This window comes from Rana temporaria, chromosome 4 (genome assembly GCF_905171775.1).
Source record: "Rana temporaria chromosome 4, aRanTem1.1, whole genome shotgun sequence".
NCBI lineage: Eukaryota > Metazoa > Chordata > Amphibia > Anura > Ranidae > Rana > Rana temporaria.
In genome coordinates this window covers 341,840,292-341,864,893 of record NC_053492.1, presented here as the reverse complement: position 1 = coordinate 341,864,893, position 24,602 = coordinate 341,840,292, and the positions used below count along the sequence as shown (strand labels likewise).

The 24,602-nt window shown below is 45.1% G+C and overlaps 1 protein-coding gene across 2 annotated transcripts in view; it reads right to left on the bottom strand.

Moving 5' to 3' along the window:
- LOC120937509 (interferon-induced, double-stranded RNA-activated protein kinase-like) overlaps window positions 1-24,602 on the bottom strand; it is a 349,209-nt gene that overhangs the window by 263,396 nt on the left and 61,211 nt on the right. For both annotated transcript variants that reach the window (XM_040350786.1, XM_040350787.1), the window contains exons 7-9: window positions 24,055-24,181; window positions 20,833-20,936; window positions 3,144-3,279 (exon numbers count right to left, since the gene is read on the bottom strand). In XM_040350786.1, the coding sequence (XP_040206720.1) occupies window positions 3,144-3,279; window positions 20,833-20,936; window positions 24,055-24,181 (367 nt within the window). The remainder of the gene's footprint in view (window positions 1-3,143; window positions 3,280-20,832; window positions 20,937-24,054; window positions 24,182-24,602) is intronic.

Sequence of the window (24,602 nt, the reverse complement as noted above, 5' to 3'; positions counted from 1 at the left end):
TTTGGGAATTGGCAAAGGTCTCAGTAGACCCCAGGACTTGGTTTTGTAGTTCTTGTTTCGGACACCATAATGAATACCATAATGTCATTAATGAAATGCTGAAATGTGGCCGGAGCATTAAATAACCCAAAGGGCATAACGAGGTATTCGTACTGTCCGAATCTAGTGGGAAAGGCCATTTTCCACACATCCCCCTTTGCGGATCCGCACTAGATTATAGGCACCTCGCAGGTCAAGGTTGGTAAAGAAGGTGAAAGTATTGAAGCGTTGGAATAATTCCGGAACCAGGGGTAAAGGATATCTATTTTTTTTTTGTATAATCTTTATTTGTGGACGGCATAGTAATACATCACAACTCGTGTTGTCAGAAGCATCTTACATCAAACAATAAGCCATCCATTTTTGTTTTTTTCCAACATAACAGAGAAAGGAAACAGAGGGAGCACGTAATCACATTGAGACCTAGTACCTATGATAATATCACAGGGGATCTGAGGGCCAGATAGCGGGCCAAAAATGGGGGTCACCCCCCCACACAATATACATAAATTGAGGCTTAAAATAGGATATCTATTTTTAATGGTAATTTTATTTAATTCCCGGTAATCGACACAGGGGCGCAAGGTATGACCCTTCTTCTCCATGAAAAAGATTCCAGCGCCCGCAGGACATGTGGAAGGCCGGATGAAGCCCTTCTCCAAGTTGTCGTCAATGTACTGATGTAATGCCTTAAAGGGGTTGTAAAGGTAAAAAAAAATCCCTAAATAACTTCCTTTACCTTAGTACAGTCCTCCTTCCCTTACCTCATCCTTCGATTTTGCTTTTAAATGTCCTTATTTCTTCTGAGAAATCCTCACTTCCTGTTCTGTCTGTAACTACATACAGTAATGCAAGGCTTTCTCCCTGGTGTGGAGAAAGCCTCTTGAGGGGGGAGGGGGCGAGCAGGATGTCAGGACACTCTCTACTTTGTAGATAGAAAAAGGAGCTGTGTGTTGGTGGGCATCCTGACACTCCTGCTCGCCCCCTCCCACCTCAAGAGGCTTTCTCCACACCAGGGAGAAAGCCTTGCATTACTGTGTGTAGTTACAGACAGAAGAACGGGAAGTGAGAATTTCTCAGGAGAAATAAGGACATTTAAAAGCAAAATCGAAGGGTGAGGTAAGTGAAGGACCGCACAAGGTAAAGGAAAAATCGCAGATCGCCGCCATTACTAGTAAAAAAAAAAATAATGAAAAAAAATCATAATTCTGTTCCCCATTTTGTAGGCGCTATAACTTTTGCGCAAACCAGTCGCTTATTGCGATTTTTATTTTTTTTACAAAAATACGTCGAAAAATACGTATCGCCCTTAACTGAGAAAAAAAATATAAAAAAAAAAAAAAAAATGGGATATTTATTAAAGCAACAAGTAAAAACATATATATATTTTTTTTAAATTATCGCTCTTTTTTTTTTTATAGCGCAAAAAATAAAAACCGCAGAGGTGATCAAATACCACCAAAATAAAGCTCTATTTGTGGGGAAAAAAGGACGTCAATTTTGTTTGGGAGCCACGTCGCACGACTGCGCAAATGTCAGTTAAAGCGACGCAGTGCCGGAAGCTGAAATTTCGCCTGGGAACGAAGGGGGTTTAGGTGCCCAGTAAGCAAGTGGTTAATAAAACTTTTCCATTGTATATCGCCATGTTATCTTAACCACTTCCCGACGGCCGTACGACTATATACGGCCGCCGGGTGGCTCTACTTCTCTGGGAGGCCGTGTTTTTACGGCCGCCCCTTTTCGCGTTCCCCGCGCGCGCTCCCGAGCGCGCAGCGGGGAACTGCTGTGCTGGCCGTGTCCCTTGGACACAGCCAGTCACAGATCGCCGTGAACGGCCAATCGGAGCGGCCGTTTCCTAGGCGATCTGTGCGGCCAATGAGAGATGATCTCATATGTTTACATATGAGATCATCTCTCATTCCCGGCTCTCGCAGACAGCGGTGCTGTCAGGGGAGAGAGGAGACGGATCTGTGTCTCTTGTACATAGAGACACAGATCGGTCACCCCTCCAGTCACCCCCCTTCCCCCACAGTTAGAACACTAATTAGGACACACATTTAACCCCTTCCTCACCCCCTAGTGTTAACCCCTTCCCTGCCAGTCACATTTATACAGTAATTAGTGCATATTTATAGCACTGATTGCAGTATAAATGTGAATGGCGCCAAAAATGTGTCAAAAGTGTCCGATGTGTCCGCCATAACGTCGCAGTCCCAATAAAAATCGCAGATCGCCGCCATTTCTAGTAAAAAAAAAAATTTATACAGTAATTAGTGCATATTTATAGCACTGATTGCAGTATAAATGTGAATGGCGCCAAAAATGTGTCAAAAGTGTCCGATGTGTCCGCCATAACGTTGCAGTCCCAATAAAAATCGCAGATCGCCGCCATTTCTAGTAAAAAAAAAAATTATACAGTAATTAGTGCATATTTATAGCACTGATTGCAGTATAAATGTGAATGGCGCCAAAAACGTGTCAAAAGTGTCCGATGTGTCCGCCATAACGTCGCAGTCCCAATAAAAATCGCAGATCGCCGCCATTTCTAGTAAAAAAAAAAAAATAATAATAATAATTCTGTCCCTTATTTTGTAGGCGCTATAACTTTTGCGCAAACCAGTCGCTTATTGCGATTTTTTTTTTTTTTTTACTAAAAATATGTAGAATACGTATCGGCCTAGACTGAGGATAAAAAAAAAACGTAAAAAAAAAAAATTGAGCTATTTATTATAGCAACAAGTAAAAATATATTTTTTTTTTTCAAAATTGTCGCTCTATTTTTGTTTATAGCGCAAAAAAAGTGATCAAATACCACCAAAAGAAAGCTCTATTTGTGGGGAAAAAAGGACGTTAATTTTGTTTTCGAGCCACGTCGCACGACCGCGCAATTGTCAGTTAAAGCGACGCAGTGCCGAATCGCAAAAAGTCCTCTGGTCAGGAAGGGGTTTAAGTGCCCAGTAAGGAAGTGGTTAAAGACCCAATTAACAACTATCTCTAATGTTGATCTCAGCCGTTCTATTCGCTGTTCTGATGTTCAGTGTATATTCTGTTTGTATGCATATACTTCTTTTTCAATAAAAATTTATTGGACGAAAAAAACCTACTGGAAAATCCTGAGGAAATTCTTTTTTGAGTTCCATCAATGCAAGAAATGCAGCCTCCTTTTTAGCCAGCTTTTTTGATGCATGTGGTTTAGTTTCAGGATATTTTTTTCCATCGATTTCTGCTCTGCAACTAAATCTGCAAGTGAAATTGTTGAGAACAATGAAACAGTAAACTGCTACCTAATAAAATACAAAGAAAGAACAAATATTATTTTAGGCTTATCCACTACATCCCAGGACCTATAGTCAGTCTCAGATGGAGATAACAGATTTTCCTGGTGCTTCCATGGCAGCATACCTGTGATAAGCTCCGCCCCAGACTCCTCCCCTCAGGATAGAGTATAAATTATTAAAGCGAGAACCATATCCCCCCCCATAACATTCTCCTTTTTTTTCTCATTCCTGGTTATAAAATTCAAATACTTTTTCTGTATTTTTAATAATAGCTTACCTGTAAAATCCTTTTCTTGGAGTACACCACGGGACACAGAGTCTTTAGTCATTACATAGTGGGTTGTATAGTTCACCAAAGGTGATTAAACACTGGCACAACCAATGAAGACAGGCACCCCTCTATATAACCCCTCCCATAAGGGAAGTACCTCAGTTTTGCAGCAAAGCAATACGTAACCCAGAAAGAGGGGCGGGACCTCTGTGTCCCGTGGTGTACTCCAAGAAAAGGATTTTACAGGTAAGCTGTTATTAAAAATCATATTTTCTTTATCGTACACCACGGAACACAGAGGGCCAGATTCAGGTAACACTTACGCCGACGTATGTGTAGATACGCCGCGTAAGTGCACAGATGCGCCGTCGTATCTATGCGCCTGATTCTTAATACAAGATACGCCTGAAATTTGGCTTCATCTGACCGACGTAAGTTTCCTACGCCGTCGGAGCCTGGGCGCATATTTACGCTGGCCGCAAGGGGCGCTTCCATTGATTTACGCGTCGAATATGCAAATGACCTAGATACGCCGATTCACGAACGTACTTGCGCCCGTCCCAGTAATATATGCCATTTACGTAAGGCGTACGTCCGGCGTAAAGTTAGTACACCATATATGAGGCGCATCCCATGCAAAGGTATGGACGACGGAACAGCCGTCGTATTTTACGTTGTTTACGTTAGTAGTACGTGAATGGGGCTGGGCGTAGGTTACGTTAACGTCGTAGGCATTGAGCCGTCGTATCTTAGGGAGTATGTTCGACGTGATTCTGAGCATGCGCGCGCATGCATCGTTCGTTCGGACCATCGTTTGCATGGGGTCACGGCTCATTTAAATGGATCACGCCCACAGTCCACCTATTTTGAATTAGGCGGGCTTACGCCAAATGATTTAGGTTACGCTGGCGCAACGTAGGGAGCGAGTGCTTTGTGAATACTCTGCTAGCCTCTCTGGGATACGTGGGCACAAAGATGCGCCAAGCTACCTGAATCTGGCCCAGAGCCTTTAGTCATTACTTAGTGGGACGTCCCAGAGCAATGCTCAATATGAGGGGAGGGAGACACAGATCAAGCAGACCGCCATCGGACGAGAGGCCCTATACCGCTGCCTGCAGCACACTATGCCCGAAGGCGGCATCCTCATGTCCTCTTACATCCATTTGGTAAATGTATGGACTGAAGACCAAGTTGCAGCCTTACAGATCTGAGCATTCGAAGCCTGATGATGCACTGCCCAGGAGGCACTTATCGCCCTGGTCGAGTGCGCCTTGACAGGAAAGGGAGGAATTTTATTCCTTAAACCATAAGTTTGAATAATCACTTGTCGAATCCATTTAGAAATGGTCGATTTCGATGCTGCCTGGCCCTTTTTGGGACCATATGGCAGAATAAACAAAACATCTGTTTTACGTATCGGATGTCATGGATATGCAGTAATTTTTGTCTGTCCGCTTACCTCCTCCATGTGTTCACCTTAGAGGCCAGTCACTCTCACCTGGCTGCTTAAATAATCACTCCTCTAGCAAGGCTCCATCCCAGGCCATATCAGGAACTCTATATTAACCAGTGCACTGCAGGTCTGCCTTGCTGATCAACGTTGTTTGTTAAGCATTGTGTGTTTGGGTTCCTGCGTGTTCTACGTTCATCTCGGTGTACCGATCTTGGCTTGTCCCCGACTATTCCTGTTTGCTTGTGACCCTGACCTTTGACATGTCCTTCGTTTATCCTTGTCTGCTTGTCGCCCTGACCTTGGCTTACCCCTCACTAATCTCTTGTATCCTGAGTGGCTGCTTCCCCTCTCTCCTCTATGCTTTACGGAGCGTGAGCTGGGGGACTCTGGGGGCCGTGACCTGGATTCAGTTGCAGCTAAGGCCATCCTCACCACTAGAGGCTCTGGTGAATACCTGCTAAATCTTAGACTCTGCGCCCTGGGGAATCTTGGGCTCAAGCTTCCTGTGGGATCCCGGTTTGTGCTCTAGTGGACCTGCCTTCCATATCCACTCTGTGTTCTATCCGCAGCAGTCTGGTATAGGGTTCACTACCTTGTGGTGCACTCCTGACTCCAACAGGGTGCATCTGTCATCTGGCCACAGGTGACCTGACATCTGAGCAGTTGTTTGCAGATAAACCTTCATTGCTCTCACTACATCTAGAGAGAGTGCAATCATTTCCCCCCCACAGACTGTGGTTCAGGAAAAAAGGAAGGCATAACAATATCTTGTTTATTTAAATGGAAAGGCGAGACCACCTGAGGAAGAAAAGTAGGGTGGGGCCGTAATACAATTTTGTCTTTGTGACAAACCAAATAAGGCTCTTTACAGGAAAGAGCTGCTAGTTTAGATACTCTCCTAGCAGAGGAGATAGCAACCAAAAAAGCCAACTTCCGACTCAAGAGAATCAATGGAATATGTCTTAGGTTTTGTGGTTGATTGAGAATGCCGTCGCCACTGTCTGGAGGCAGAGGTCCCTGGGACCGGAGAAAAGGCCCATTTAAAACATGGGCATTTATTTTTATTTTTCTCTGACAATAGTGTAGTCTTACCCAAAAAGTCGTTCCCCATGAAAGGGAAAACAAGCCAAAAAGTTTTTTACATGGAGCTTCTGCTGACCAATGCTTCAACCAAAGGATTCTGCGCATGTGCACCAGTTGGAGCGTGAGGCGGGATGCCTGTTGGATAGGTACTCTCATGGCATTGACCGTAAAACATAAGGCCTTAGACAGGTTCTCCCAAAGCTTGAGCTGATCTGGAGGAAGATCCTTAAGCCCTTGTTTCACTTGTTCCTTTAGGACCTGACACATACCCACAGCTGCCACAGCAGGTTGGGTCACAGCGCCCGCCATCACAAAGAAAGATTTAAGTAAAGATTCTAGCTTCTTTTCAGAAAAATCTTTAAACACCTGAGCATTGTCAACTGGACAGGTTAGGTTTTTGTTTACACACAAAATGGCTGCATCTACCGCCGGTAGCTTCCATTTTCTAGTAAACTTTTCCTCCATAGGATTGAGAACATCAAATTTCCTAGGAGTCTGTGTTCCGTGGTGTACGATAAAGAAATATATATTTATTATTAAGAAGGAAGAGGTGCTTTTGTTTTCCTTCTTGGGAGTATTTTCCTCATAGGCAGAGCTTCGGGGGTGAGGAAGTACCTCTCGGTTACCCTCCTTTTTTTTATGTTTCTCTTTTATTTTCTCTTCAGTGTTTTTTTCTGCTGCTCTTTGCCTCTACCTGCCCCACAGCCATGAGTCAGCCGCCGTCAGACCAAGACCCTTGTTTTCTTAGGTAAGGATATGCACCTAATTCAATCATAAAAAAATCTGCCTTTACGCCGTTACTCTCGTTTCAGCCCTATACGCCAAGACAAGTCTAACAAGACTTCTGGCCATCACAGTGGTCATTTCCAGCCTAGTTTTGGTCACAGCCGATTAACTAGTTTTCGGCATTAGAGGTAGGCTTCTAAGAGACACCGGTCATCTAGTCCTCCCAGACGAGAGAGTTCCAAAAGATGTCGGGCATGCGGAGCCACCATCATGGCAGATAAATTGATGTGCAAGGACTGCCTTGGGGGTTATGCTAAACAGGAGAGAACGGAGGAGGTTCAGCAGGTGATGGATTTGATCAAAAGAGTCGTCAAGGACTCACTAGCAGAGATAATGGTCTCTTCTCCTGCTCAACAGATTGCGGGCAAGATCAAGCTTCAGATTCTGCCCTTCCAGGTCTGTCCACCTCTGGCCCTGCAGTGGCCGCATCAGTTCCTCCTCTTCCAACCACAAGAGACAAATAGGAGTCCGATGATTCTACAGATGAATCCGACCCCTCTGGGTTCAGTTTCTCTTTAGTCCAACCATTTGTCTCGGCAGTCAAACAAGCAATAGGCTGGGAAGACACTGAGGAGCCCCCTAAAAAATCCAAGTCTTTTTTTCCTTTTTTGAAGAAAAAAAAAAAACGTTCCTTTTTCCCCTATATGGAGGAGTTAAAGGATCCTATAGAGGGAGAATGGTTAAACGGTTTTCCTTGAACCGACTAAATAAACTGTACCCTTTAGCAGAGTCGGATTCAGCCCTCTTGGATACTCCTCCGGTTGTCGATGCTACAGTGTTTCGCCTAGCCAAAAACATCACCCTGCCAATGGAGGACTCAGCCTCCTTTAAAGATCCTTTGGATAGACACATCGACTCAGACCTAAAAAAGGCCTACCAATTGTCAGGAGGCGCCTGCAGACCGGAGGTGGCATTAGCGTCAGTTTCAAACACCATCAGGGTCTGGACTGAGAACATTGAGGTGGCCATTAGGCAATATGCACCAAAAGGATGACATCATAAAGGCGCTGGAAGAGCTCAGGTTATCTTCAGACTTTGTGGGGGAGTCAGCAATTGATTCTGTTAGATATTCTTCTAGAGCTATGTTACATACAGTTATGGCCATGCGGGCTCTGTGGTTGAAGCCATGGGCTGCCGATGCAGCCTGTTTGGGGATAGGCTTGAGAAGGCAATCTCTCGAGTGACTGATGGGAAATCAGGATTACTTCCACAGGACAGGAGAGTAATGCCCTGTGCACACGATCGGAATTTCCGATGGGATAAAATCCAATGGAAATTTTCAGTCAGGATTCCGTTCAAGCTGTCTTGCATACACACTGTCAGACCAAATTCCAAACGTCCAAAACGCGGTGCCATAAAACACTACGCCAAGCTGATAAAAATGAAGTTTAATGCTTCTAAGCATGCGTCGACTTGGTTCTGAGCATGCATGTTTTTTTTTCTGTCGGAGTTCCGCACAGACGATCGGAAAAATAAAACATGTTCTATTTCTAAACTCCGACGGAAAAAAGTCAGATGGGGCCCACACATCCGATGAAAAAATTCTATCTGACTTTTTTCAATTGGAAATTCTGATTGTGTGTACATAGCATTAGACGCTCTCGAGTGTTTTCCTCGAAATTCCAATCCTCTAGGAACAGGAACTTCACAGTTCTGTCAAACAGGGAACCCAAGAAAAATTGGAGAAGTACTCAGGCTACCTTCTTAAAGTCAAACAGAGGAGTCTCCCCAACCCCCAGGAAGGGGCAAAGTCGTTTTGACACCAGGCCACTCCAAGTGCCTCCGGTTGGGGCCAGATTGAGAGGGTTTTCAGGGGTCTGGTCCAGCTAGTGCAAGGATCCCTGGGTGGTATCCACCGTCCGTTTTGGACATTTCTGGACGTTCTTAAATCATCCCCTGCAAGACTCGTTTGCCCTGACAATAGTGCCAGTGTCTCTTCAAAAAGCAGAGGCCCTGCAGAATTTTCTTAACCTGCTGCAAGTTAATCAAGCAGTAGTCCCTGTCCCTCCCTCCGAGAGGTTCACAGGATTCTATTCTCCCCAAAAAGAATGGGGAATGGAGACCAGTGGTAGATTTGAAGCGTCTAAATCGCTTCATTTATTTAGAATCCTTCAAGATGGAATCCTTACAGACCATCATCCAGATGGTCCAGCCAGGAGACTGGATGTGGTCGGTGGACCTTTAAGATGCCTATATCCACGTTCCCATCCTCCCCGCCTTCCAGAAGTATCTAAGGGTGGCGGTTAGCCAGACACATATCCAGTTCCAGTGCCTTCCTTTCGGCCTGTGCACTTCCCCAAGGACATTCTCGAAGGTACTGATCGCAGGTCTGGCACCTCTCAGGAAGAAAGGTCTTTGAGTTTTCCATTATTTGGATGACATCCATTTGTTAGCCCCCAACCCAGATCAGCTTCTCAGGCACAAAAAAAAAACTGCTGTCCACCCTGGTGGAATTTGGGTGGCTGGTGAATTTGAAGAAGAGTCTTCTAACTCCAAATCAGTCAATGATCTACCTCGATGCCCTTTTTAACACCTCACCTGGAACAGTGCGTCTCCCCCCCAGAAAGTAACAGCTATTGCCCAGAGGATGAGTCACAACAGGTCTCTCTCTCACCTCTCGGCTTCAAGCTGTCTGAGTCTAATCGGGACCATGTCATCTTGTATCCCGATGCTACCCTGGGCTCATTAGCACCTAAAAAAATTTCAAGTAGGCTTCCTATCAGAAACCAGGTACTTACCGAGACCGATATGCAGAGGGTGGCTCACCTTTACGACCAAGCGCGCCCGCCCCCTGAGGTTGAGACAGGAGGCAGAAGCACAAGGCGGTACCGGTGCCAGCGAAGAAGCGGTGCTTGCAGGTAGTAGCAGCAGATGTAGTAGCTTCTGTGGGGCTGCAGCCGGAGACAGGAGATAACTGAAGACACGTCAGGGATCAGGTCAAGATGAAGACTAAGAAAGTTCCAAAACACAAGCCGGGGTTCAAGGGGCAGAGAAGGTAGCAGATCCAAGTCACAAGCCAGAGTCCAAGGGCAGGAGAAAGTACAAGTCCGGGTCACAAGCCAAGGGGTCAGGTCAGGAGAGTTCAAGCAAGGTTGATGAGACAAGCCAAGTTCAAAAGTTCCAGGAGAGAGCCGAGTCGGGAAGCAATCCACAAGGTAAGGTTCCCAGGAAACAGGATACGGGTCAGAAGCTGACGATAAACCAGCAACCTGTCTACTGACAGGAGCTGGTTTAAATAGGGCGGTCACGCTGGTGATTGGCCCCGAGAGGTCACATGCGTATGCGCACACGCCTAAAGTGCCCAGTTAGCCGCCGGGAAGCCAATCTACTACGCTGGTGTGTTAAAGGAGGAAGTACAGCGCTTTGGCCCTGACAGTGCCCCCCCCGAGGGGCGGACTCCGGACGCCTAGACTGGTCATCAACTCTGGATGTTCTAGATGGAAGGCACGGATCAGCCGAGGGGCATGTAGATTTCTAGAAGGCTCCCAGGAGTTGTCCTCCGGAGGATAACCCCTCCATTTGATCAAATATTGAAGCTGCCTCCCCCGTTTTCTACAGCTCAGAATGGACTCGACCTCAAACTCCTCTTCTCCCTCCACCTCCACTGGTGGTGGTGGAAGATCCGTCCTTCCTTGAAAAGGATCGGGAACGATGGGTTTTAAGAGAGAGGCATGGAAGACCGGGTGGATCCTGTAGGAATTGGGTAGTGCAAGTTCAAAGGTCACTACATTGATCCTTCGTTTGACCTTAAAGGGACCAATGTATCTCGGACCCAACTTCCGAGAAGGGACTGGTAATTTTAGGTTAGCAGTAGAGAGCAAAACCTCCTCCCCAATTTCAAAAGAGGGACACTCTTTCCTTCCTTTGTCGTAGAACCTTTTATAGTCCTCCTGGGCCTGTTGCATCATTCTCTGAAGATTCAAAAAGTTGGACTGAATGGCCATAATGTGTTCTTGAGCAGCTGGGACGGGTATTTCCGGAAGGGGATCTGGAAGGAAGGCAGGGTGAAAACCAAAATTGGCCCAAAAAGGCGTTTGATTGGTGGTAGCATGGACAGAGTTATTGTATGCGAACTCAGCAGAAGGTAGAAGAGATGACCAATCATCCTGAGAGGAGGAACAAAAACATCTGAGATACTGCTCCAGAGTCTGGTTCGTCCTTTCCGTTTGGCCGTTACTTTGGGGATGGTAGGCCGAGGACAGGCAGGTCTTCACTTCCAAAGACTTGCAGAGCTCTCTCCAAAATTTGGAGGTGAATTGGACCCCTCTATCTGAAACGATGGTCTTGGGGACCCCGTGAAGTCTGATGATTTCTTTGAAGAAGAATTTGGATGTTTCGACTGCGGATGGGGTTCCTACCATAGGTAGGAAATGGGCCATTTTTGATAAACGATCTACGACAACCAATATAGTAGTAAAACCTCCTGATGGAGGTAGATCCACAATAAAATCTAACGAGATATCGGCCCAAGGGCGTTCTGGTATCTGTAGCGGCTTAAGTAGTCCCCAGGTCTTGGTCTTAGGACCCTTATTGCGTTGGCATCTGGTACATGATGAAACGTAAATTTTACAGTCCTGCCTCCATTTTGGCCACCAAAAGTGCCGGGAAATCAATTCAGAAGTCTTCCGTACCCCGAAATGGCCTACAAGCTTTCGGTCATGGAAGGTACTCAAGACCAGTTGTCTGGTTTCAATTGGAACATACATTTTATCTTGGAGCCAGAATAAACCGTCACACTCCTCTAGTGACGATAATTCTGGGCAGGAAAGATGTCTGGATGCTGTTTTGATGGAATCTAACAAATCAGGTTGAGAGATCAAAAGAAAATTCCGGGGAGGCAGGATGGTGCTTGGTTCGGCTGTGCAGGGGGTTTCGGGAAACATCCTGGAGAGTGCATCCGCTTTACCATTCTTTGAACCGGGCCTATAAGTGATGTGAAAATTAAATCGTGAAAAAAAAAGAGCCCACCGAGCTTGCCTAGGTCTTAACCGTGTTGCAGAACGCAAATACTCAAGGTTTTTGTGGTCAGTAAAGATTATTATGGGGTGGATCGCTCCCTCCAGTAAATACCTCCACTCCTCGAGGGCAAATTTAATAGCGAGGAGTTCCCAGTCCCCCACGTCATAGTTCTTTTCGGGAATTGTCAGCTTCCGGGAGGCGAAGGCCACAGGGTATAGTAGAGCCTTCACGCCTTGTCTTTGTGACAAGATAGCCCCTAAAGCTGTTTCAGAGGCGTTGACTTCCAGGGTGAAGGGCAACTTTGGGTCTGGATGACTTAAGACAGGTGCGGAGGAAAAGACCTTTTTTAATTTTTTAAAAGCTTCCTGGGCCTCATGTGACCAATGGAAGTGAACGCCTTGACGGGTGAGCTGGGTGATCGGGGCTACGATAGCAGAAAATCCGATAATAAACCTCCGATAAAAGTTGGCGAATCCAACAAATCTTTGCACCGCCTTCTTGTCCACTGGGGACGGCCAGTCCTGGATGGCCTTGACCTTTTGAGGGTCCATGGCGACCCCACCGGTAGAAACAATAAACCCCAAAAACTGTATCGTTGTCTTTTCAAAGTCGCATTTTTCGGCTTTTAGGTACAGCTTATGTTTTCTGAGGATGGTAAGTACTTTCCTGACGTGATGCCTATGGAGCTCAAGCGAAGTTGAAAAATAAGGATGTCGTCCAGGTATACGACCAGAAAATTGTCTAAATGTTCACGAAAAATGTCGTTAACCAAGTGTTGGAAAGTGGCCGGGGCGTTACAAAGTCCGAATGGCATGACGAGATATTCGAAGTGCCCGAAACGTGATCTGAAGGCAGTTTTCCATTCATCCCCGTCTCTAATCCTTACAAGGTTATAGGCGCCTCTTAAATCTAACTTAGAAAACACCTGGGCAGATCGGAACCTCTGGAAGAGCTCAGGTATGAGAGGCAAGGGGTACCTGTTCTTGATGGTAACTTTGTTAAGTTCTCTGTAGTCGATACAGGGCCTCAGGGATCCATCCTTCTTCTGAACAAAAAAAATACCTGCCCCTGCTGGAGAAGAAGAAGGACGGATGAAGTTTTTCTGTAGATTTTCGTCAATATACGCCTTGAGGGCTACGAGTTCAGTTTCGGACAACGGAAAGATTCGGCCAAAAGGGATCTCAGAACCTGGCAAAAGATCGATCGGGCAATCATATGGCCGATGGGGAGGAAGACAGTCGGCCTGCTGTTTATCGAAGACATCTTTAAATTCCCGATAAACAGAGGGGACGTGAGGCGGAAGTTCAGGTGAGGATGTCAGGGTTGAGCAGGTCGTAATGGCGTTTATGAAGCAGTGTTGGATACAATGAGAAGAAGAGAACTTAACCTCTTTCCTGGACCAATCTATGCTGGGTTGATGTGTCTGCAACCAAGGAAGACCCAGGATGATGGGGAATAGAGGAGAGGGGATGAGGTCAAGTTGCAAAAATTCTTGGTGACCTGAGTCCGTGGTGACCTGAAGGGGAACGGTTTCCTGTGTGACTAATCCTGATTTGGGAAGGGAGCCATCGGCCAAATGAATTCGAAGATGTTGTTCCTTATTGCGGAGAGGGATGTGCAGATCTTGGGCCAGGGTAGAGTCCAGAAAGCAACTGCATGCACCCGAGTCAACGATTGCCGGCAGGCGAACAGTCTTTTCCGGCAACTGTAATGAAAGAAAAAGAACAAGATGAGCCATAGGCGTGTTTGAAACATGGAAATTATAAGTAGGTTGAATCATGGGCTTACTCGGCCTTATAGGACAGGTGCGTAAGAAGTGGCCATAGGCTCCGCAGTACAGGCATAGATTGCTTTGGCGTCTGCGTAGTCTTTCTTCGCTGGTAAGAGGTGAGCGGACCAACCCGAGTTGCATAGGTTCTGGATCAGGAAGGCCAACATGTTGAGAAGCTACAGGAGGAGGCGGAGCTGAGACAATCCTAGGAGGAATCCAGGCAGGACGTGAAGTCTGAAAGCGCTCAGAGCGACGTTCCCGTAGGCGTCGGTCTAGTTGAGTGGCAGACTGGATCAGGGCTTCTAGGGAAGCGGGGGCTTCGGTTCTTGCCAACTCATCCTTAAGAGTCTCTGAGAGTCCTAGGCGAAATTGATACTTTAATGCCGCGTCGTTCCAGCCGGTGTCAGCTGACCATTTACGGAACTCGGCGGTGTAATCCTCCACCGGTCTTTTTCCTTGCGCCAAGTTATGGAGGACGGTCTCGGCAGAGGCCATACGCTGAGGATCGTCATAAAGTTTCGCCATATGTTCGAAAAAGGAATCCAGGGAGTCCAGGATCGGGCTTTGCTTTTCCAGAAGGCTGTGAGCCCATGCTTGGGGTTCTTCGGTCAGGAGAGATATCACGAACCCAACTTTGACAGATTCCGTAAAGAAAGTCCTGGGCTGGAGAGCCAAGTATAAGGTGCAAGCATTTTTGAATGCCCGATATTTTCGGCGTTCGCCGGAGAACCGTTCGGGAGTGGGGACCCGGGGTTCTGGATGAGTCAATGCTGCAACCGGATTGGCGCAGCCTGTGGAGAAGAGGCCCCAGTAGGGGGTATAGCCGGAGAAGAAGAGGGTCCAGGGGAACCGGTTAATTGCTGAAGGCGGCCATCCACTTGTATGTAACCTTCCTGGAGTTTTTGTACCGAATCGGTAAGCACGGACACCTGCTGGCAAAGTGTCTCGAAAGGTGAACGCACCCTGTCGGTCTCGGACATTTTTCTGGCTGGTTTATACTATCAGAAACCAGGTACTTACCGAGACCGATATGCAGAAGGTGGCTCACCTTTACGACCAAGTGCGCCCGCCCCCTGAGGTTGAGACAGGAGGCAGAAGCACAAGGCGGTACCGGTGCCAGCGAAGAAGCGGTGCTTGCAGGTAGTAGCAGCAGATGTAGTAGCTTCTGTGGGGCTGCAGCCGGAGACAGGAGATAACTGAAGACACGTCAGGGATGCAGGTACGGATCAGGTCAAGATGAAGACTAAGGAAGTTCCAAAACACAAGCCGGGGGTTCAAGGGGCAGAGAAGGTAGCAGATCCAAGTCACAAGCCAGAGTCCAAGGGCAGGAGAAAGTACAAGCCCGGGTCACAAGCCAAGGGGTCAGGTCAGGAGAGTTCAAGCAAGGTTGATGAGACAAGCCAAGTTCAAAAGTTCCAGGAGAGAGCTGAGTCGGGAAGCAATCCACAAGGTAAGGTTCCCAGGAAACAGGATACGGGTCAGAAGCTGACGATAAACCAGCAACCTGTCTACTGACAGGAGCTGGTTTAAATAGGCCGGTCACGCTGGTGATTGGCCCCGAGAGGTCACATGCGTATGCGCACACGCCTAAAGTGCCCAGTTAGCCGCTGGGAAGCCAATCTACTACGCTGGTGTGTTAAAGGAGGAAGTACAGCGCTTTGGCCCGGACACTTCCTGACCCAGTGGATGAGACCGTCTCTATATCAACGGATTGCTATCTCAGTCCCCATGAGGAGGGGTCTCCTTTGGTGGTCAAAGAAGGACATCATCTCAAGACCCTGTCTCCTCCGGTGCCTCGTCTGGACCGTCCTTACCACCGATGCAAGTTTGAAGGGTTGGGGAGCACACTGCGATCACCTCGTCCCGGAATTTTCAAGACAGCAACGAGTGGTCCCTTCACCCCTCGGTATTCAGCTGAATCATGAATCTCCAGGATCCCCCAGAGATTGACCTGTTTGCCTTGGCAGAATGCCAAATTACCAAGATTCCTCTCCCGCCTGCCTCACCCTTGGGCGGAAGCAGTAGATGTCCTATCGAGCCCATGGCAATGCAATACAGCCTATGCATTTCCCCCCAAACCTCTAATTTCGAGGTTTCTACTGGTTGCTGAAAGAGCCAGTCAGAGTAGTGAAAATTCTCCCTTATTGGTCGAGGAGACCTTGGTTCCCCTGGGCGATGAGCCTCAGTACCTGTCACCCTCTCAAGATTCCGGTTCTATCCCAGCTCTGCTCTCAAGGGAAATTTGTGCATCCAACACCTCACAAATTGAACCTGCATGTTTGGATGCTAAAAGGGAAAGTTACAATCTTTAGGTTGCTCTTCAAATGTGATCTCAACGCTTTTAAAAGCCAGGAAACTCCTGTAAAAAAATAAAAATAAAAAAAAAAAGCCAGGAAACACTCCACAAATTATGTGTACGCAAAGATCTGGAATAAATTCAAACTGTTTGCGGCTGACAAGACGCCACGATTCCTTCTACTGCTCTTCTCTTAGATTTTCTGCAAGCATGCCTGGACCCGTCTCGGGCTAAGTTCAGGTAGCTGCAGTTTCGGCAGCTACCCAAAAGAGATTTGCGGAGGACTTGATCATCATTCAATTCCTCAGAGCAGTCCAAAAGATTCGATCACCTTTCCAGCTTGGGATCTGCCCTTTGTTCTGGACTTTCTGATGGCTCAGCCTTTCGCCCCATTAGAATCCTCTTCTCTGTGGAACCGGATGCTCAAGATGGCCTTTTTAATTGCTATAACTTCAGGGAAGAGAGCTTCGAAATTACAGGCTTTGGGGGCAGAAGATGAGCACATATATTTATTTGCGGATAGAGTGGAGCTACAAACAGTGCAGGGTTTTGTCCCCAAAGTTTCCTGTCGATCCACTCTTTCAGAAGCTACCCACCTTTACGGATCCGCTCTCAGGTTCACTACAGGAGTTGGACATTTCCAGAGTCCTAAGACATTACTTACAGGTTACAGCCACCTTCAGAACATCAGCTTGTTCATACTTCTTTGGGGCAAGAACAGAGGGAAGGAAGCCGCATCAAGAACCATCGCCTCCTGGATTTGTAAACAAGGGCTAGTGTCTCTCTGGAAACTATTTTCAAAGCAGCTACTTGGGCATCTCCAAATACATTAATGCGCCATTACAGAATTGATCCAGGTGCACTCACTTTGGTGGAGTTCGGAAGAAGGGCAATTGAATCAGCTTTTTCGATTTCTTAATACATTTTTTCTTTATGAGCATTACCTACCTTGTTAGCAATTTATTTTATCACAGGTATGCTGCCATGGAGGCACAGAGAAAACAGAAAATTGTATCATACCGTAATTTTCCTTTCCTGGTGCCTATACATGGCAGCATACATGCCCTCCCTTGGTATTCGATGTTACAGAAGAATGCTATGGGGGGGGTTATGGTTCTCTCTTTTATAACTGATTCACTATCCTGAGGGGAGGAGACCGGACGGAGCTTATCACAGTTATGCTGCCATGGATAGGCACCAGGTAAGGAAAATTACGGTAAGTATGATACAATTTTCAGTTTTTCTATTTTCCTTGCACGTCATTGAGTTATCTTTGCAAAGTGAAATTTCACTACATTCACTAAGCTCTGGGGAAAACTGCAAACTGAACAGCATATTTGCCTTTAGTAAATCAACTCTATTAACTGAATTTTTATTCATCTTGTTACATCTTGCTTGAATAACATTCAATTTCAATGTTTTTTTATTGTTGTTTGCGTATAAAAAAATACAAAAAGTGTTACATCATCGTACGTGTTATAAACAATACACAACCATACGTTTTTTCCCTATTTTCCCCTTATCTTTTCCTACCCTCGTTCTTTATGACATTGTGAGTAAATGAAAAAACCCTTGTTTCTGAACCGTCATACCTCGCCTCCCCCCCCCCTCCCCCACCCCTCAAACCCTCACCCGCCCTCCCACCCTCCCATCACACCGTAAGCCGGTTTTTGAAGTTAATGTACTTCGTTAAATACGTCTTCCCCATAAAGGAATGCCCGATAGCGGGTTAAGATATTTATTAAATTTGAATGGCGATTTCTATATAGAACATCCTGTTTCGTCTAGCCAGGGTTTCCACATCCTCACAAACTTACTATAATTCCCCTGTCGGGTAAGTGTCACTCTCTCACTCCAAATCATTGTGTTAATAGTTTCAACCCAAGATTTAACAGTGGGTGGTATCTTGGCCTGCCACCTCAACGCAATTAACTTTCTTGCCTGAAAAAGGCATCTCAGTACCACTTCAAGGGAGCTGGCTGGCACTCTATTTTCCTCTATGCTGCCTAACAAGCATGTCTTAGACTCAGCTTCTAGCTTAATTTTAAAAGTTTTATTTATTATGGTGACCACCTCCTCCCAGTATCTAAATAACTTTGGGCATTTCCACATCATGTGGATAAGATTGCCTGTCGCTCTGCACCTTGGGCATTCGTCAGTACTTCTCCACCCGAGATTGAACATTCTCCTGGGGGTATAGTATACTCTATGCAAGAGGAACAAGTGTGATACTTTCTGAGATGGGGAGATCGAGACCAATACCCCCCTCCTCAAGATCGCACTCCACTGTTCCGTGGTCATTTGACCCAAGTCTTTCTCCCATCCTGTCCTGCTCTTAATGGGGCCTGCCCTACTTATTGTTTTAGCTCCCAATCTAGAGTACAACTCAGATATCAAGCCTTTGGTTGTTTTTGGAGAGGTTATTTTCAGGAGGGTGGGGGCCGAGGACCATACAATGGGTTGTGACCCAAACTGAGCTTGGATAGCATGTCGTAACTGTAGATATCTGTAAAATGTTTTATTTGTTATATTAAATTCCTGTCGCAGGTCTGCGAGGGATTTCATCTGTTCTCCATTGTACAGTTGGTTTAAACGGCTTATCTCTTGTCTCTCCCATTCTTTACATCTCTCGATGTCTTTTAATTCTCTTAAGTTTTGGTTGCACCAGAGAGGGGCAAATATTGTTATTCCCTTGTAGCCCATCAATGCTTTTGTTATTTGCCACACTTTAAGGCTAAGTTTTATAGTTGGACATCTATGGACGAACGAACCAGCCTCGAGTGCCTCCACTATTGTCCTATGTGGTGCTCCTGTTAGCATCAATCTACCGGAATTTCCACCTCCCTCCAGTCCGCAGTTCGCAAGTTGTTGTAGCTGTGAGGCTATAAAGTATGTTTTCGGGTGAGGTACTGCCATTCCCCCCTCTTTAGCTGGTAACTGCATGGTCTGGAGACAAATCCTAGCTTGTCCCTTCTTCCAAATTAACTCTCTGAAGAGGGATTCTATCTTTTTGAACCATTTTTGAGCTATCCAGACTGGGGAGTTATGGAGGATATAGAGTAACTGGGGCAACCATAGCATCTTTATCAGGTTACATCGTCCCGCTATAGATAATGGTAGTCTACACCAGACATCTCTTTTATGTTCCCATTTAGACAAAAGAGGAATTAAGTTATTCTGGACAAAGCTATTAATGTCCCTCGTGATCCATATCCCAAGATATTTCATCATAACTACAACTTTTAGCTGAGGGATTCCATGGGGTATCTGGGCACCGAGGGAGTCAATTGGCAGTAGTGCTGACTTTTCCCAATTAATGACCAACCCGGAGCATAGCCCAAACTCGCCCAGTACTTTGATCACATTTTTTAACGAGGTTTCAACGTCTCCCAAAAAGAAGAGGACATCGTCCGCAAACAGTGCGATCTTATCCTCTATAGTCTGTCTATGGAACCCTTGTATATCTTTAGTTTTCCTAATTTTAATGGCTAATGGTTCCATCGCCAAAGCGAACAGTAGGGGAGAAAGGGGACAGCCCTGTCGCGTTCCTCTCTCTAGTTGAAAAATTTCTGAAAATTCGTTGTTGATTTTAGTTTTTGCTCTTGGCTGATTGTATAACAACTTCACCCAACTCATGAACCTGGGGCCAAACCCGAATTTCTCTAGGACCTTCCATAGGTAGTCCCATTCCAGACTGTCAAAAGCCTTGGCAGCATCCAGGGCTAAGACGGCTCTAGAGCCCTCTCCCTCTGTTGGAATTGCTTGAATAACATTAAATATAATTCTATACAAAGAGGAAGTAAACCCTCTCTAAAAAATAAAATAAAAAAAACACCCTGTAAGGCAAAGGAATAATGACCTAGTATGCATTGCATACTAGCTCATTATGTAGTCCTTACCTGAGATCGAAGCCCCCGCAGCGGTCCTGGGTGACCTCCTCAGTCGCCGCCATGATACCCAGAGTGACTTCCGGGTATCGCTGCTCCGGTGCTGTGACTGGCCGGAGCAGCGATGATGTCACGCCCGTGCATGCGTGCAGGTGCTGACACTAACGGCACGATCGCCCTTAGTATCGGCACGCTCAGTGCGCCTCATGTCTACAGCACATCGTTGCTGTTATTTTATGCAAATCTCTCCTAAACCTTTTAGGTTTGGGAGATATGTGTTGCACCTACAGGTTAGCCTTAATCTAGGCTTACCTGGAGGTTAAAGTGGTTGTAATGGGTTCATAACCACTTTAAATTATGTCTATTTTAATCATATATATCCAACACTGTTCAACATTAAAGTGTGTTTACCTTGATGTATTCTCTGCATTAAAGGTAAAAAACTCCCCACTCCTTTTTCTCCCAGCACTGCATTGGTGAGAGTAAAGCAAAGGAGCCTGTATATAGGAAGATGTCCCTAAAGTTTAGCTGAAGTCAAGTGGGCATCCCATAACCTCCCATCCCTATCCAAGTTACTAATCCTCAATAAATAACAAAAACAAGTCACATACTGTTCTGACTCTGGGTGCTTGTGTTTGGTGTGCCTGGCTGTGCAGGAGTGGGGGATCCAAGTTCATCAGCAGTCCCTATGGGGGTGTGCTACACATGCAGATCTTGTCACCTACGTCCCCATGAGATACAAGAAGCTGATTCCATCTGTAACTGAATATTTTTTCGGTGGACTGATCTTTTCATTCATTTATTCATTGATTGATTTAGTTTGTAGATTTGGCATTCAGAGTGCAGTAATATAAACTTTACAGCATCTATGTCATTATATAAAAAACGCATTTTTCGGATGCAATACCCTCTCTAATAATCAAAGAAGATTTATAGATTAAGTACTTTTTTTAGTCATATATGCAGCATACTTATGTATTATTATGCTTATTTTGTTATGGTAACCTACTGGGGCATATGTGAAGGTCCACCAAGGGGCGTGTCCACAAAATTGTAGCTCAATTTTTTCTTCTGACAGAATTCACAAAATAGTACAGTGTAGTTCTGCTGATGCTATAAAAAAAATGGGAAAAAAAAACAATAAAATGTCTGTCCCCAACTTATAAATGACATTTGGTATTTGAAGCAAATAACTATGCCAATATTACAGTAACCCATAATCATATTTCATTGCAGTAAAGTAAACTCTTTATACACTCTATATGTTAATTCACTTGCATGTCATCATTGCATGGTAATACTACTACTATAAGGTAAAATGATTCTAAAAGAAAAAAAAAAAAAAAAAAAGCTACATGGAGAGAATACCGTGAGTTTTGGCTTTCATAGAATAGAAAATTAGTCTGGGTATCAGAGGTGACGATTTATGAAAATTCAATATTGAAACCTACATAATTTTTTCTCTCAATATTTGTTAGCCTAAAGGGTTAAACTTCCAATGTGATATCAATTTGATGCCCCCTTGAACGTTTCAGAGGGGTCTATTTCTTCTGCCTTTAGAAGCCCCCATTCCAATAAGGCAAGCAGGTCTACTGGTACCTGGTGCAGCTCTGCATAGAAACCAATTAGCTTCCAAGTTGTTTTGTCAGAACTCAATTGAACAAGCTTATGTTAAAAGCTGATTAGCTATCATGCACAGCTGCACCAGGTTTTGCGCTCTCCAGTTTTAGTAAATCAACCCCAATGCTACAGTCCCTGGTCCAACTGCACCAATACTGAACAAAAGTAGTACTAACTTAGTCCTGAGTGAAAAACATTTGGATCTTTGGTAAATTCTGTATGAATCTTGGGTGAAAACATTGAAAGCTATATCCCTAAAAAAAATCAGGATTGCTAATATAGGTGGTGTAATACTTGAAGGGAGTCCTAAGGCCCTTTTCACATGCGCTTTCCGATCAGGTCCGCCTGTCAGTTAGCTTCCATTCACTCTTATGAAGTGGCGGATGTCATCGGTGACATGTCTGCTGACACCCGCTGCTATCTGATCCTGTCTGTAAAATCTAAGCCGCTTGACAGATGGAAAATAGGGTCACCATCCGTCTTGCGGCTTGGAACGGATGGGAATGGATGAAAACAGACAGGCGGTCCATAGAGGAGAGCAGGGCTCTGACAGGTCCGTCTCTGCAGAGTTAGCGAAGACAGACCTGTCATCCGCCTGCTCCACATAGATCAGCGGATCGATCCCCAGACGAGCAAAGCAGAGTTTGCCGGGGGGCGCCCGTGTAAAAGGACCCCAAGTCCATTTTATGACACAAAATAGGAAGGTGGCAATCTAGACACAAATTGCACTAACAGTATCTACAGTGCTCTGGGTCTATGATCTGCTTCGGGTGTCAATATATTCCTAACATCATTTGCCCGCATCGAATCTCAGGGTACCACGGTACCGTGTGATTTGGTGCAATACATTTTTGAAAAGTAGTACATGCACTAGTTTTTGTGCGGTCCAGTGCGATTTCAAATGAATGGGCTGAAAAATAGCACTGCACTGAGTTGCACAGGAACACAGACCGTGTTCCTGTGCAATTCAGGTGTGAACAGGCCCTTATGCCTTGTACACACACGATCATTTTTCGGCATGAAAAAAACGTTGTTTTAAAAAAATGTCATTTAGCCCTGGTTCACACTGGGTACAATTTGGAACGATTTGAGATGCGATTTGACATGTCAAATCGCATCTCAAATCGGTGGCAATTGTCGGCAATGGCACTGTCCCAATCAGTGCGACGCCGCATCTGCGATTTCAAAAAGTAGTTCCTGTACTACTTTTTGCGATTTCAGGCCGCGATTTAATGTAAATTTACATTAAATTGCGGCCGAAATCGCGGCAAAATCGCAAACGCGATTTTGAATTCGCAGCAGTGTGAACCTAGGCTGAAAATAATCATATGTGGGCTTCACATAATTTTTCGGGTTCTGAAAAACTAAAATTTTTTTTTCGAACATGCTGCATTTTTTAACAACGTTTTAAACAATGTCATTTTTCGGGCTGTAAAAAATGATTGTGTGTGGGCTAAAACGACGTTAAAAACCCACGCATGCTCAGAAGCAAGTTATGAGACGGGAGCGCTCGTTCTGGTAAAACTACCGTTCATAATGGAGTAAGCACATTCATCACGCTGTAACAGACAAAAAAGCGTGAATCGTCTTTTACTAACATAGAATCAGCTAAAGCAGCCCCAAGGGTGGCGTCATTCGCATGGAACTTCGTTGTACGTCACCGCGCTTTGCTAGAGCATTTTTTAAAAACGATGGTGTGTGGGCAACGTCGTTTTAACGATGAAGTTGGAAAAACTTGTTTTTTTCTACATGCCGAAAAACATCTTTTTTTTTTATGCTGAAAAATGATCGTGTGTAAGCGGCATTAGGGTTTAACATGCTCTGAAATGCATTGCTTTGGCCTTTTGCTTTTCTTTCCCAGTAGATCAACACTGATACAGAGAGCTGGAAATGTATTTGCCGTGTGATAATAGATTATTGATTCATATTGGATATTCATTAACTATTATTAATTAATAATATATATTTTTTTCCTACTTTTTACATGATCTAAAAAAAATTAATGCAAGACTGTAAAGAAACACAAAACAGGCTGGATTTTAGTAAAACACAATGGGATTGATAATACATGTAAAACAATTCACTTTGTAGAGGAAATATGGCAAAGTTGTGCAAGGCAAAATTAAGAAAGAAATAACTAGAAGATTGCTACTACGTGATAAGATAATTGAAGTGAACTCGCCTTATTTACCAAGGTTAGTTAACAGTCTCTACTCATCTAGTAAGATAACACAAATATACAGTATATGTGCAGTAGAAATTACAACATTTTCTAGTTTCATCAAACATCGGCATCATTCTGTTTTTCCACTTGTGGCACTGCCACACCGATGCACTGTGATTTTCCTGCACCTCGGGTGCTGTGCATTGTATTATGCGTTAGCCATAGACTCCTATTGTATTGGGTAGTTTTAGTGCATTTTCTGAAAGCGCACCAAAATTCCTGCATTCGGGACTTATTGTGCACTTTCAGAAAACGCACCAAAACTGCCCAATGCAATAGAAGTCTATGGCAAAGCACAGCTAACCTGCAGGTACAGTGCACTGCACCCGTGGTGTGGAAAAACCACACCTGTATTGTCTTAAAGTGCCTGTACTGTCTTAAAAATACCTCTGATGCAGCAGTTGATTGTTGCAGTCCACATTCAGCTGTGCTTCTATCCAAACTAGAGTCACTAGTTGTTAATCGGGCCAGTCCATTTTCACCAGTGCTTGCATCCAGACTTGCATCACTAGTGCTACAACACATTTAAAATATAATAACAGCGTTAGCAGTGGACCTTCAATCTGCCAGGTATGATCAATTTACAAATGTTTTTCAAAGTAGCATATGACTTATAGACACTTTGTGTTTGGGGACATGCACCCACACCCACACAGATGTCAAATTGGGAGCAGCGGCTGTGTCCATGGCTCATCACATGCGTGATGAAGGGGTCCTGCGTGGCTCCAAAACATTGCACCTTCCTATCTGTGATGTGATCATTCCTCAATAAAATCCATGGTGTGAGGGGAATATTTTCACTGTGTCACGTATGATCCAGTCTCCAGCTGGTAGTTGCCACAGCACACAATATTTCAGAGCTTCTCCAAGAACGTGTGCGATGGGAATATTGATGGTTACATGCAGCCACTCCATCCCAAATGACATGAAACATG